Below are 13,713 nucleotides of genomic sequence, written 5' to 3'. Positions count from 1 at the left end.
CACTGCACTCCAGCCTGGGCAACAGAGTGAGAGCCTGTCTCAAAAAACAACAACAATAACAACAACAAAAACAAGTCCAATAAGATGGCTCTCAGTATCACGTTTTCTTTTTTTTTTTTCTTTGACTAAGACTTGTTCTGTTGCCCAGGCTGGAGTGCAGTGGCGCGACCTCGGCTCACCTCAACTTCTGCCTCCCGGGTTCAAGCAATTCTCTTGCCTCAGCCTCCCGAGTAGCTGTGATTACAGGCACTCGCCACCAGGCCTGGCTAATTTTTTTTTGTATTTTTAGTAGAGATGGGGTTTCACCATGTTAGCCAGGCTGGTCTCAAACTCCTGAGCTCAAATGATCTGCCTGCCTTGGCCTCCTAAAGTGCTAGGATTACAGGTGTAAGCCACCGCGCCCGGTCGGTATCACATGTTTTCTATCAAGTTCCATAACAAACAACATAAACAATATTTGATTTAGTGAAAAATCTTTTCTACAAATGGCAAACACAAAGGAACAACAGGACAAAATTTTAGGATGAAAGACATCTCTAGGAGAGGAAGGCAGGGGTGGGATGGGGAGGAAAATGCCAGATCTGTTATTGGGAATTTTCTAAATATTGGGTTGGGCAATATATTCCCAGAGGTTCATTCTGTCATTTACATGAATGAACGAATGAATGAATGCATGAATATACACACACATATATATACACATATATATGCACGTGTGTACACACATACACACGCACACCCGGGAGAAGGCCGTGCAGGCGGCAGCGCTGAGAGTGTGTAATGAACCAAGGATAATAGATGGATCTGTGCCCTGAGGAATGACAATTAACCAGTAAATGAAAAGGTGCTTCCCTCTGCCCTCGGAGTAGCGTTCCCGACACTGGAGTCTCTCCAGCTCTGCAGAAAGCCAGATCAATGTAACCCCTTCTTCATTATCTCTGTGTAGTTTTCATCCTAGTGGGTCCTCCTAGACCCATTAAAAATAATTTTCATTGCTTTTCCAATTAAAAAGTAATATAGCAATGGAACATTATTTTGTCATAAAAAGGAATGAAGCACTGACGGGGGCTACAACAGGAATGAGCCTTACAAACATGGGGCTGAGTGAAAGAGGCCAGACGCAAGGTAGCACATATGATATGATTCCATTTACACAAAATGTGCAGAACAGGTCAATCCACAGAAACAGGATGCAGACCAGTGGCTGCCAGGGGCTGGGGAGAGAGTGGAATGGAGAAGCGCTGCTTAATGGGTATAGGGTTTCCTTCTGGGGTGATGAACATGTGTGAACTGGAGAGAGATGATGGTTGCATAACACTGACTGTACTAACTACTACTGAATTGTAACCGTACTTTAAAACGGTTAATTTTGGCTGGGCGTGGTGGATCATGTCTGTAATCCCAGCACTTTGGGAGACTGAGGCAGGCAGATCACTTGACGTCAGGAATTTGAGACCAGTCTGGCCAAAGTGGTGAAACCCCGTCTCTACTAAAAATACAAAAATTAGCTGGGCGTTGTGGAACACACCTGTAATCCCAGCTACTCGGGAGGCTGAGGCAGGAGAATTGCTTGAACCTGGGAGGTGGAGGTTGCAGTGAGCCGAGATCACACCACTGCACTCCAGCCTGGGCGACAGAGCAAAATTGTCTGTCCAAAAAAAAAAAGTGCCGGGTGCGGTGGCTCACGCCTGTAATCCCAGCACTTTGGGAGGTTGAGGCAGGCAGATCATCTGAGGTCAGGAGATTGAGACCAGCCTGACCAACACGGAGAAACCCCATCTCTACTAAAAATTAAAAAAAAAAAAAAAATTAGCCAGGCATGGTGGCACATGCCTGTAATCCCAGTTGAGGGAGGCTGAGGCAGGAGAATCGCTTGAACCCGGGAGGCGGAGGTTGTGGTGAGCCGAGATTGCGCCAATGCACTCCAGTCTGGGCAACAAGAGCAAAACTCTGTCTCAAAAAAAAAAAAAAAAGCTTAATTTTATGTTATGAGAATTTTACCTCGATTAAAAAAAAACTCATACTTGCCTACTATGGGAGCACAGAGGAGCATGCAAAAAAAAAGCACAAAAAGTCAAGATGAAAATGAAAGTCCCCCTTACTGTCTCTTAGGGGCAACCACATGAAATATTCTCATGTATTCCCTTCCAGTCTGTTTTCTAAACTACATGAATTGCATGATCATACTCGATATGTGGAAGTGTAGTCTGGTTTGTCCCCATTTAGTATCAACATGAGTGTTTTTTTTCTTTCTTTTTTTCTTTTTTGGAGACAGGGTCTTGGTATGTTTCCCAGGCTGGTCTCAAACTCCTGGGCTCAAGCGATCTTCCCGCCTCAGCCTCTCAAGTGGTTGGGACTACATGCATGTGCCACTATGCCCGGCTAAACCTTTTTCTTTTTTTTTGAGACCGAGTCTTGCTCTGTTGCTCAGGCTGGAGTGCAATGGCGCAATCTCGGCTCACTGCAACCTCTGCTTCCCAGGTTCAAGTGGTTCTCCTGCCTCAGCCTCCTGAGTAGCTGGGATTACAGGTTCCTACCACCACGCCTGGCTAATTTTTGTATTTTTAGTAGAGACAGGGTTTTGCCATGTGGGCCAGGCTGGTCTCCAACTCCTGACCTCAAGTGATCCATCTGTCTTGGCCTTCCAAAGTGTTGGGATTACAGGCGTGAGCCACTGTGCCCGGCCACATTTTTTCTTATCATTAAAAGTTCTACCTTTAAGGGCTGCGCATGCTGCTAAAGGGATATTATCTGCTTTACTTACCAGATCCCCCACTGCTGGACACTTAGGTTGTTTTGTTTCCAGTTTGTCACTCTTATGAACAATGACGGAACAGCTTATATATAAACCCCTGTCCCCATTCTGGACATTTCCTTTGAATCCCAGAAGTAGAACTCGTGATTGAGCAGTTAGTCACATTCATTTCCTCCCTGGCAGCAGCTCGTGTGTCCACTGCTTAGCATTCATTTTTTTTGCCAGGGGTATGGGGCAATAACCTTTGTATTTTTCCTCTTGCTGAACTCCTCCTAGACCCTGAATATAAGGCTACTGGCTGGCCCATGGAGAGCAAACGTTTTCCTCTGCTGCGATGTTGTCTTTGACATTGCCCTGGAGCCTGCTTCTGACCCCCAGGAGAAAGTGCTGAATAAAGAGGTGAGAGACCTGGGGTTTCCCTCTGTCTCTGTGTAACTGAACTCATGTCTTCCCTCCCTGGCCTCAGTTGTCCTGTTGGTTTAGTGGGAGACTTTGGCTAGTTATTTTTCTATTCTTTTTTTTTGAGACAGAATCTTACTCTCACCCAGGCTGGAGTGTAGTGATGAGATCTCGGCTCGCCACAACCTCTGCCTCCTGGGCTCAGGTGATCCTCCTGCCTCAGCCTCTTGAGTAGCTGGGACCGCAGGTGTGTGCCACCACACCTAGCTAATTTTTGTATTTTTAGAAGAGATGGGGTTTCTTTTTTTTCTTTTTTCTAGACGGAGTTTTGCTCTTGTTGCGCAGGCTGGAGTGTAGTGGCGTGATTTCCACTTACTGCAACCTTTGCCTCCCAGGTTCAAGCAATTCTCCTGCCTCAGCCTCCAAATAGCTGGGATTACAGGCACCTACCACCATGCCCAGCCAATTTTTGTATTTTTAGCAGAGACGGGGTTTCACCATGTTGTCCAGGCTGGTCTCAAACTCCTGACCTGAGGTGATCCGCCTGCCTCAGCCTCCCAGAGGCCCAGATGAGAAGATGGTCTGGGCACGGTGGCTCACGCCTGTAATCCCAACACTTTGGGAGGCCGAGGCAGGTGGATCACGAGGTCAGGAGTTAGCCGCCACGCCCGGCCCTGGCTAGTTATTTCTCATGGTTCTTTTCATCTCCATATCATGTCTCACCCATATCTGAAATCTGTGTCTAGCCCACACTAGGTGCTTAATAAATGTTTACTGCACGATTACATCCTTCTCTGTCTTGTATCTCTCTTGTTACTGGAACTGACCAAGAAGGAAATTAGGCTCAGGGGATTTTACAGGTGGGGCAGGGTAGCCGGGTAAATCCCTTATCCCCTCACCCCTCCCGGGGACCAGGCAGGAGGGAGGGCCATTCAATGGGAAACATCTCGGCTCCTGGCGGCAACCGGAGGGATTCAGGACACCTGCTCAGAGCAGCCACCAGGGGGCAGCAGACACTGCAAAAATGGAGGAGGGCTTTGAAACCGGAGTCCAGGGTCTCAGTCAGCCACAGTCTACGCTGTGCTGGGTGTGAGGATGGAACTCGGTCCCTGGCTGCAAGAAGCCCCCACAGCAGACGGAGGGACAGCCACACCAGCAGAGTTGTTTGTGACAGCGCAGAACTTCAACAGGGAGGTAATAATGATTATATTTGCTGTAATGATGGCTGATCTTTCAGGATTATGCTGACCTCATTTGATCCTCACACAACCCTAAGAAAGGAAAACTAATACAGTCCCCATTTTTTTTTTTCTTTTTGAGATGGAGTTTCGCTTTTGTCACCCAGGCTGAAGTGCAGTGGCGTGATGTCGGCTCACTGTAAGCTCTGCCTCCTGTGTTCAAGAGATTCTCCTGCCTTAGCCTCCCGAGTAGCTGGGATTACAGGCATGTGCCACCACGCCCAGCTAATTTTTTTGTACGTTTAGTAGAGACAGGGTTTCGCCATGTTGGGCAGGCTTGTCTCTAACTCCTGACCTCAGGTGATCCGCCCGCCTCGGCCTCCCACAGTCCCCATTTTAAAGATGAGAAGATGGGCCGGGCACGGTGGCTCACGCCTGTAATCCCAGCACTTTGGGAGTCCGAGGCAGGTGGATCATGAGGTCAGGAGTTCAAGAGCAGCCTGACCAACATGGTGAAACCCCGTCTCTACTAAAAATACACACACACACACACACACACACACACACACAATTAGCCAGGTGTGGTGGCGCGTGCGTGTAATCCCAGCTACTCAGGAGGCTGAGGCAGGAGAATTGCTTGAACCCAGGAGGTGGAGGTTGCAGTGAGCTGAGACTGCGCCACTGCACTCCAGCCTGGGTGACAGAGTGAGAATCCGTCTCAAAAAAAAAAGAAGACGATGAAGGCACAAAGAGGCTAAGTAACTTGCCCAAGGTCACATAGCCAATAAACAGCAGAGCCAGAATTTGTGGCCAGTCCAGCTCCACTACACCAAGCAAACAGGTCACTGTGGTGGGGGTGGAGGGAGGTGGGTGCAGTGTCCAATCCATCTTCTTGCAGGAGGTGACTTCTGAGTTGAGTCATAGGTATGAGCAGGAGTTGGCCAGGTGAAAGGTGTCTGGGGTAAGGACAGCATCAGAGGCGCAGGGTGGGGTACACGGCAGCTGGGCATGACTATGAACAGTTCATGTGATAGGCATGGGGGGCCTGAAGACTATAGGGCCTGTAGGCCTTGTCAAGTCTTGGGATATTTTTCTTTTTCTTTTTTTTTTTTGACAGAGTCTTGCTTTGTCACCTAGGCTGGAGTGCAGTGGTGTGATCTTGGCTCACTGCAACCTCTGCCTCCCGGGTTCAAGCAATTCTCCTGCCTCAGCCTCCTGAGTAGCTGGGATTATAGGCGCGTATCACCATGCCCAGGTAATTTTGTATTTTTAGTAGAGATGGGGTTTTACCATGTTGGCCAGGCTGGTCTTGAACTCCTGACCTCAGGTGATCAGCCCACCTCGGCTTCCCAAAGTGCTGGGATTACAGGCATGAGCCACTGAGCCTGGACAAGGGTTGAGATTTTATGTTGAGAGCTGTATGGAACCATGGCAGGGTTCTGAGCAGTGCCACAACTACCCATGCGCTCTAGACAGGTCCCTCTGGCCTCTGGCGGTTCTGATCCACCTGGGATTCCCTCTGGGGTGGACAAAGGTAGACGAAGCCTCATCTCCTGTTCACAGCTGGCCCTGGGGGCCTCAGGCTTTGCCTGCAGGGGTCACACTCACCACCCTTCTGCGACTCGATCTCCTTCTTGGCCTGCTCTAGAATGCTCTTGATGGCGTCGTCTGAGCCCGTCTCGGGCGTGCGGATTCTTGGGGTGATGCTGCCTGGGGAGGCAAGAAGGCATCTGTGGCAGGATCTGCATGTTGGGCTCAGTCTCTGGAGCCTGGTGGGGTGGGGGGCTGTTTCCTCCTCCCAGAAGAGTGAGGGTCAGACCATCAGTGAGATGGCAGGGCCACTGCTTACTCTATGTAACAAACTGTGGGCCTATGAGTGATTCTGACGTGAAATAAGAATCATAATAATGAGGCCAGGCACGGTGGCTCATGCCTGTAATCCCAGCACTTTGGGAGGCCGAGGTGGGAGGATCACTTTAGGTCAGGAGTTTGAGGCTATCCTGGCCAACATGGTGAAATCCTGTCTCTACTAAAAATATAAAATTAGCCAAGCATGGTGGCATGCATCTGTAATCCAGCTACTCAGGAGGCTGAGGCAGGAGAATCGCTTGAACCCAGGAGGTGGTGGTTGCAGTGAGCCAAGATTGTGCCACTGCACTCCAGCCTGAGTAACAGAACAAGACTCCGTCTCAAAATAAAATAAAATAAAATAAAATAAAGAAATAGGGTACGGTGGTTTATGTCTGTAATCCCAGCACTTTGGGAGGCCAAGGCGGGTGGATTACCTGAGATCAGGAGTTTGAGACCAGCCTGATCAATATGGTGAAACCCTGTCTCTACTAAAAATGTAAAAATTAGCCAGGCATGGTGGCGTTATGACTGTAGTCCCAGCTACTAGGGAGGCTGAGACAGCAGAATTGCTTGAACCCAGGAGGCAGAGGTTGCAGTGAGCCGAGATTGTGCCACTACACTCCAGCCTGGGTGACAGAGTGAGATTCCATCTCAAAAAAAAAAAAAAAGAAAGAAAGAAATGACGACGACAATGACTATGGCAACCGCCGCCCCTAACGGTTCTCAAGCAGCACTGCGTGCCAGGTGCTGTGGTCAGTGCTTGATGCCCGTTTAATCCTCATGGTGCCTCCTGGAGGCTGACAGATGCAGAAACCGGGGCACAGATGAAAGGAGTTGTCTGAGGTCACCCAGTGGGTGAACAGAAGAGCTGGGACTCAAACTCAGGCATTTGTGAGGCCACAGCTGGGACCCTTCATGCTGATTACCTGAAAAATCAAGTCTGGTAAGGTTGGTGGTCTTACAAATGTATAAACTGAGGCTTGGAAGTGCTTGGTGAGTACCTGCCAGGGCAGCGCCTGGAGCCCTTTCCCATCACCCGTATCCTGAGTGCCCCAGGAAGGGCAGCCTGTTTCTGGCCAGGGCCAGGAAGGAGAGAGCGAGGATGTATTTCCTGCTTTTACAGAGGGGAAACTGAGGCACAGACAGGCAAAGTCACTCGCCCTGGGTCACACAGCCAGGTGGTGGTAGAGCTGGGCTTTGAACCCAGAGCGTGTGTCCTCAGCCCCCAGCCCTGATGCCCTGGACCTGGCGTGGTGGCCAGCAGGGACGGGCCCTCTTGGGCACTCACCTCGCTGCCGCACTTGGATGGTCCTGAGCGCCAGCACATTCTGCTCATCCGACAGGAACTGCTTCATCTTGATGAAGGGCTCCTTGCCCTTCACCGTGAGCTTGCGCCAGGGCTTGGGCCGGGCTAGGATCTCGCTGACCGAGCCCTGCGACAGCCCCAGCACATAGTGCCCAAACACCCGCTGCCCGATGTTGTGTTTCAGCAGCTGCTCCTTCACCTGGAAGGCGATCTCTGCCGTGTCCAGCTGCTCCTCCTCTGCCCCGGGCCCTGCCGCTCCGCCCCCACCACCATCCGCGGGCTCAGGACCGACCGGTGGCTCAGGGCCAGGGGCTGGGGTGGCAGGGGCTGTGGGGGGCTTGGCGCCATAGAAGGCTGGGGGGAACACTAGCAGGCCACCTGCCTCTCCCTTGAAGGCGGCCGGGGGCATCATCAGTCTCTCCCCTGAAGCCAGGCTGGGGAAGGGGGACAGCGAGAAAGTCCGAGGGCCGTCAGGCCCCAAGCTGGGGCCCAGCAGGGGCTGCCCGGGGCTGGGAGACAGGGGGTCTTCAGGCCCCGGCGGAGGTGGGAGCTGCTGAGGGGAGGGGTAGGACTGCTCCGTGCCCAGTGAATCCTTGATGGAATCGTCCTCTGATGGGTCTTCCTCTAGAACACCCAGACAGACAGACAGACAGACGGACAGATGGGGAAGACGATGATGAGGGGAGAGAGAGACAGGGAGAAAAAGAACCAGAGGGGGAGAGAGACAGAGAGAGACAACGGGAAAGACAGACAGGGAGAGAAACCACATGAGAGAGACAGAGAGAGAGAGGGAGAGCAAGACAGAGAGACACATGTGAGAGAGAGAGAGATAAAGAGACAAAGAGACAGAGTGAAAAACCACATGACAGAGAGGGGCGGGGAGAGGGTTGGGTGGGAAGAGAGAGAGAGAGACAGAGACATATATAGAGACAGAAAGTCAGAAATAGAGGAAGGAAGGAGGAGGAGGAGGGAAGGGGTTGGTGGGGAGGTGGGGGTGGGGAGCAGTGCTATAGGCGTCCAGCAGCTGGAAGCGCCGACCTTGGCTGTTTCTGCCCTACCCCCTCCATTCTCCAACTCCCACTCTTCCAGGCCCCATCCAAATGCCAGTTCTGGGGAACGCCCCACCCCCATCACCAAGAGCATCAGCTGAGAACTTGCTACGGGCCCAGCACCTTGGCCTGGGGCGGGAAGTCGAACTTGCCACCACCTGCAGATGGGCCCTTGCTGGGCACCCACCCTGGAGCTGACTCACTAGACCTACATGGCACCCATGAAGTGGACCCCAAGGTCACACCCATTTTACGGATGAGGAAACAGAGGCAGCACAGAGTCCTGCCTGGGGTCACAAGGCTAAAAGGTCAGCGGGTGGCCGGGTGTGGTGGCTCATGCCTGTAATCTCAGCACTTTGGGAGGCTGAGGCAGGCGGATCACCTGAGGTCAGGAATTTGAGACCAGCCTGGCCAATGTGATGAAACCCCATCTCTGCTAAAAATATAAAAATTAGCCGGGTGTGGTGGTGCATGCCTGTAATCCCAGCTACTCAGGAGGCCGAGGCAGGAGAATTGCTTGAACCCAGGAGGCGGAGGCTGCAGTGAGCTGAGATCACACCACTGCACTCCAGCCTGGGCGACAGAGAGAGACTCAGTCTCAAAAAAAAAAGTCAGTGGGTGGCTGACAGGGTGATCATGTCTGCAGCCTCCTGCTCCCCACAGTGGTTGGCTGTGGGGGGTGTAATGACAATGCTTGTTCCCCTGTGACCTCTTCATGAAAGCCGCTGCAGCTCAAGAAGGCTCAGTGGGGAGTGGAACTTTTTAGGAGGCCTTGGAAGGGCCCAAGCCAGCTGTGTGACCCCAACGGTGACGTGGGTGTTTGCGGACGCCCTGCAGGACAGACATACAGCAGGTGCCAAATCAATGCACACCTGTTGTTCTGTCACTCTCCTGCCTGCATGGAAGGCAGTGGTCCTTGGGCATGAGAAGGCCAGAGACCCACAGGCAGCCCCCGCCCCAGCCCTCAGTCCCAGAGTACCCTCCTCCCCTACCAGGGCTGGCCAGGAGGCTGGGCTTCTCCAGAAGGAATTTCTGCGTGGGGAAGAAGGCCTCCTTTGCAATAAGCAGTGAGTCTTCAGGCTTGGCCATGCCCTAGGAGACAAGAGGCAGGTTGAGAGGGCACCTGGTGGGCGGAAGGCTCACTGGGGCGCCTGCCCTGCAGGGATGGTGGCAGGGACACTTACCTGGGGGAGGCTGCAGGTGCTGGAGGCCAGCTTCATGGCTTTCAGGATGCTGCCAGAGCAAGTGGAGAGGGTCTGAGGTCAGCCAGCCCCCGGGCTGGAGGAGAGGTCTTTCAAGAGGCACTGACCTGGCTTACCTCCCTGACAATGACTGCTCCATTCCCCAGAACCCCATTAATTCCAGAGTCATTGCAACCCCAGCCTGAAGTAGCAGGCTCATTAACAGGTGGTGATGTTACCTGGAGGGGTGCTGCCTGAACTGACCCCATTCTGGCCAGCTTGAGTTTAGCTGGTTAATGAATCACCTCCCAGTTACCATGCCCATAATAAGTTCCCTTGTATGGTCTACAGGCAGCTTTTTTTTTCCTTTGAGACAGAGTCTCACTCTGTCACCCAGCCTGGAGTGCAGTGGTACGATCTCTGCCTCCCGGATTCAAGCGATTCTCCTGCCTCAGCCTCCCGAGTAGCTGGGACTACAGGTGAGCACCACCACACCTGGCTAATTTTTGTATTTTTAGTAGAGACGGGGTTTTGCCATGTTGGCCAGGCTGGTTTTGAACTCCTGACCTCAGGTGATCTGCCCGTACAGGCAGCTCTTGATGGAAAAGGACTGAAGATGGTTGAATTCCATTTTGTTTTTGAGACAGGGTCTCACTGTGTTGTCCAGCCTGGAGTGCAGTGGTGCCACCACAGCTCACTGCAGCCTTGACCTCTCAGGCTCAAACAATCCTCCCACATCAGCCTCCTGAGTGGCCAGATCAGCCTCCTGAGTGGCTGGGACTACAGCACGCACCACCACCACTCCTTGCTAATTAAAATTGTTTTTTTCTCACAGAGATGGGGTCTCCCCATTGTTGCCTAGGCTGGTCTCAAACTCCTGACCTCAAGCGATCCTCCTGCCTGGGCCTCCCAAAGTGTTGGGATTACAGGGATGAGCCACTGCACCCGGCCTGAGGATGTTAAGGTTTGATATCCACAGTGTTAGTGGAGAGAAGAACAAATGGGGTTTAGTAGGAGGGAGGAAGATGATGAACTTTGCCAAGAGCTCCTGGCCAGGGAAGAGTGCTGGGCGTCTGTGGAGCCCCACCCCACATGGTACCTCAGCTCCGTTTTAATTTCCTCATAGTCAGACTGGGCCTGGAGCTTCTCTTCCAGCTTCTAGAAGAGCAAAGAAAGACGGTGAGGCTGGTCTGTGTGCTTCTGCATGGGGCTGCCTGCCCGCCTGCCTCCTCCCCAGGACCCACTTCTATGGCCTCGGACTTGGCCGTGAGCTGCCGCTCCAGGTCGGCGATCTGGTTGGCAGATGCCTCCTCCAGCTCCTGCAGCGAGCTCTGGAGGTGCTGCACGTCCTTCAGCAGCCGCAGGATCTCCCTGTCCTTGGAGGCCAGCGCAGCCTCCAGCCGAGGGCCCGAGCACAGAGCGAAGTTCACCTTATCCTGCAGGCAAAGGGGTCTTTGAGGGGCTGAGAGGTGAGGGACGGGGGTCCACAGGTCTGGCCTCCCCACCCCTGAATCCCAAGCGGAATGCAAATTTGTTGATCTGGATGATGGTATGGGGTGTGCTTGTGTTGAAAAATTCAAACTGCTGTATAATTATGACTTGTACACTTTTCCTTATGTATTAAGTTACACTTTGATTAAAAGATTTATTAAAAAAGAATAGCCATGACAAAAGGAAGTAGTCAGCTGGGGTTGGGGATTGGGCGCTCGCACCAGAGGAAACAGCATAGGTAAAAGTTTGAGTTTCTTTCTCAGGTCTGGCTCCTACTCCAGGGGGATGTCCCCATTCTAGGCAATAAGGGACCCTCAGGATTAGACTTGACATCTTGGTGCCACAGACCACGTTATGGGCGGCTCCTTCCTCCACCTAATTTGCTGATAGCCTCAAGACCCATGGCTTCTCCACATTTTAGGAAATGGCCCCTCTGTCCTGGATGAAGATGGAGAGGTTGCTGTTTGAGGAACCTGAAGTCAGGCTGATGTCAGGCTTAGTTACAAATAAATCTAAGAAACATTAAAAAAAAAAAGACAAACAAAAAGCCCCAACCCAACCCCAGCTTTCTTCCATGGAGATAAATGCCAATTAAAACAGGAAGCGGATGCCATTAATACATTAAATTAATTAGCATCGAGTGCCACTGTTGTGCTCAGAAAAGCACACTCCCCAAACCAGCAAAGTTCCCTGGGGCTGATTAGCACAGGCATTTGCCGGGTTCCATGGGGGTTAATTAAGAACCATTGGCAAATTCCTCTGAGGCATCCTCATGGGCTCTCACTCTCCATCTCTCTCCACACAGCCTCTCTCTCCTGTGTTCACTCTCTCTGTGTTATGCCGTCACCCAGGCACATGGACACACACAGAATCTCCTGGGAAACAGACACAGGCTGACACACAGGGACACACCTATAGCCATAGCACACACTAACACATGCACTTTCCCAAATATGCTGACACACACACACAAATACACACGCATCAAAGAGAGACACTCACAAGGACACATCATCACACACAACAGACACGCACGTGCTCAAAGAAGCCACATGCTCTCATGAGCAAAAACACCCCAGACACACCAAAGACACATTAATAATTATAACAGTAGCATCAAGTACTTAGTGAGCGTATACAATGACCCAAGCTCCATTTTAGGCACTTTACACATAATCCTTTTTTTTTTCAGAAACAGGTTCTTGCTGTGTTGCCCAGGCTGGACTCAAACTCCTGGGCTCAAGTGATCCTCCTGCCTCAGCCTCCTAAGTGGCTGGGACTACAGGCATGTGCCACCAAGCCTGACTCATGTAATCCTTTTAATAACCCTATAAAGTAGATGTTACTTGTACAGATGAGGAAACAGGCACAGTCAGATTAAGAATGCAGTCAGTTGCCCAAAGGTCACAAGTAGAGACACACATACACAGTAACACATTCATAGAGACTCATTCCAATATTCAAACAGAAAGAGAGACATAGACACCTGGGCCTGTATATGTGGGTGTCAGGTGAAGTGAAAATTATGCTCGCAAGTTCAGGTTCATGGATGGAGAGGGAAGTCACCCTGGAGCAGACCTGTTATTATGTAAGGAATCATGAATCTCACCCCTCGGTACGTAGAGATCTGGAAATAAGGCAGACCAATTCACATAATAAACCCAAGGCTCTCTGGGAGAGCCAGGATGGAGACTGCTAATATAGGACAGAAGGGTAGGTTGGGGTGGCCTTGATGAAAGTCTCTTGTCAAGAAATGACACTAGGACCCCAAAGAGGCACCAACCAGGAGGAAAGAGAAAGATGAATTGATTAATCAGGCCTAACACAAGAACCTTAGGGTTGATCACCGAAGACTGGCTCTTCACAGCATGCAGCTAGGGTGGGAAATCCCCCTAGAATCACCTGGCATGCTTTGGAAACCAATGGCTGAGTATAAATGTTAAATTTTATCTTGGTATGTGGCCCCACTGCAGTCCTGGTGATGACTGCCTATTGATATGTTGGCTGGCTCACACTCCTAAAAGTACCCAGTTTTGGGACTGAAAACCAGCAAGGGCATCACCATCCCAGGCATCCACAAAGCTGCTATGACCAGTGTTCAACAGCGACACCTGGTGGCCTCCACCAAAAGTGCACACTGTTGTATTGCCTCAAACTCCCTCTCCCCCATGTCTTTGCTGGTGCATCTGGAAATCAGAACCATCTTTGGTCTGAGGAAGTTCCTGGCATTCTTGGACAACTGGCGGGTAAGGGAGGCCTCCAAAGGAAGATACCGGAACTCCTGGTAATAAAGGGTATATGGAAACGTGGGCTTGAAAAGTAAAGAACTGTAGCTGTATTTTTATCCTCAGCTGGTGTAGCAGGTCATAGTGATTACGCTCACTGTATGCACAGAGACCCACACACATTCACACTCCCAGTTTCAAATGGATGCACGCAATCAACCACAAAGTGTCACCCACATGCTGAAACCTGCAAACTCAGCCATTCCCGATCTTTCCCT

At 51.3% G+C, this 13,713-nt stretch overlaps 1 protein-coding gene across 5 annotated transcripts in view; it reads right to left on the bottom strand.

The window, feature by feature from the left end:
- The window catches only part of CUX2 (cut like homeobox 2), a 316,815-nt gene that overhangs the window by 33,347 nt on the left and 269,755 nt on the right, over nt 1-13,713 (bottom strand). For all 5 annotated transcript variants that reach the window (XM_054528252.2, XM_024257429.3, XM_054528247.2 and 2 more), the window contains 6 exons: nt 10,964-11,155; nt 10,819-10,877; nt 9,723-9,771; nt 9,531-9,630; nt 7,472-8,113; nt 5,941-6,042 (listed from right to left, as the gene is read on the bottom strand). In XM_054528252.2, coding sequence (XP_054384227.1) covers nt 5,941-6,042; nt 7,472-8,113; nt 9,531-9,630; nt 9,723-9,771; nt 10,819-10,877; nt 10,964-11,155 — 1,144 coding nt within the window. The remainder of the gene's footprint in view (nt 1-5,940; nt 6,043-7,471; nt 8,114-9,530; nt 9,631-9,722; nt 9,772-10,818; nt 10,878-10,963; nt 11,156-13,713) is intronic.

Source organism: Pongo abelii, chromosome 10 (genome assembly GCF_028885655.2).
Source record: "Pongo abelii isolate AG06213 chromosome 10, NHGRI_mPonAbe1-v2.0_pri, whole genome shotgun sequence".
Lineage (NCBI taxonomy): Eukaryota > Metazoa > Chordata > Mammalia > Primates > Hominidae > Pongo > Pongo abelii.
The sequence above is the reverse complement of the archived record's forward strand: the minus strand, read 5'-3'. Positions and strand labels throughout refer to the sequence as shown.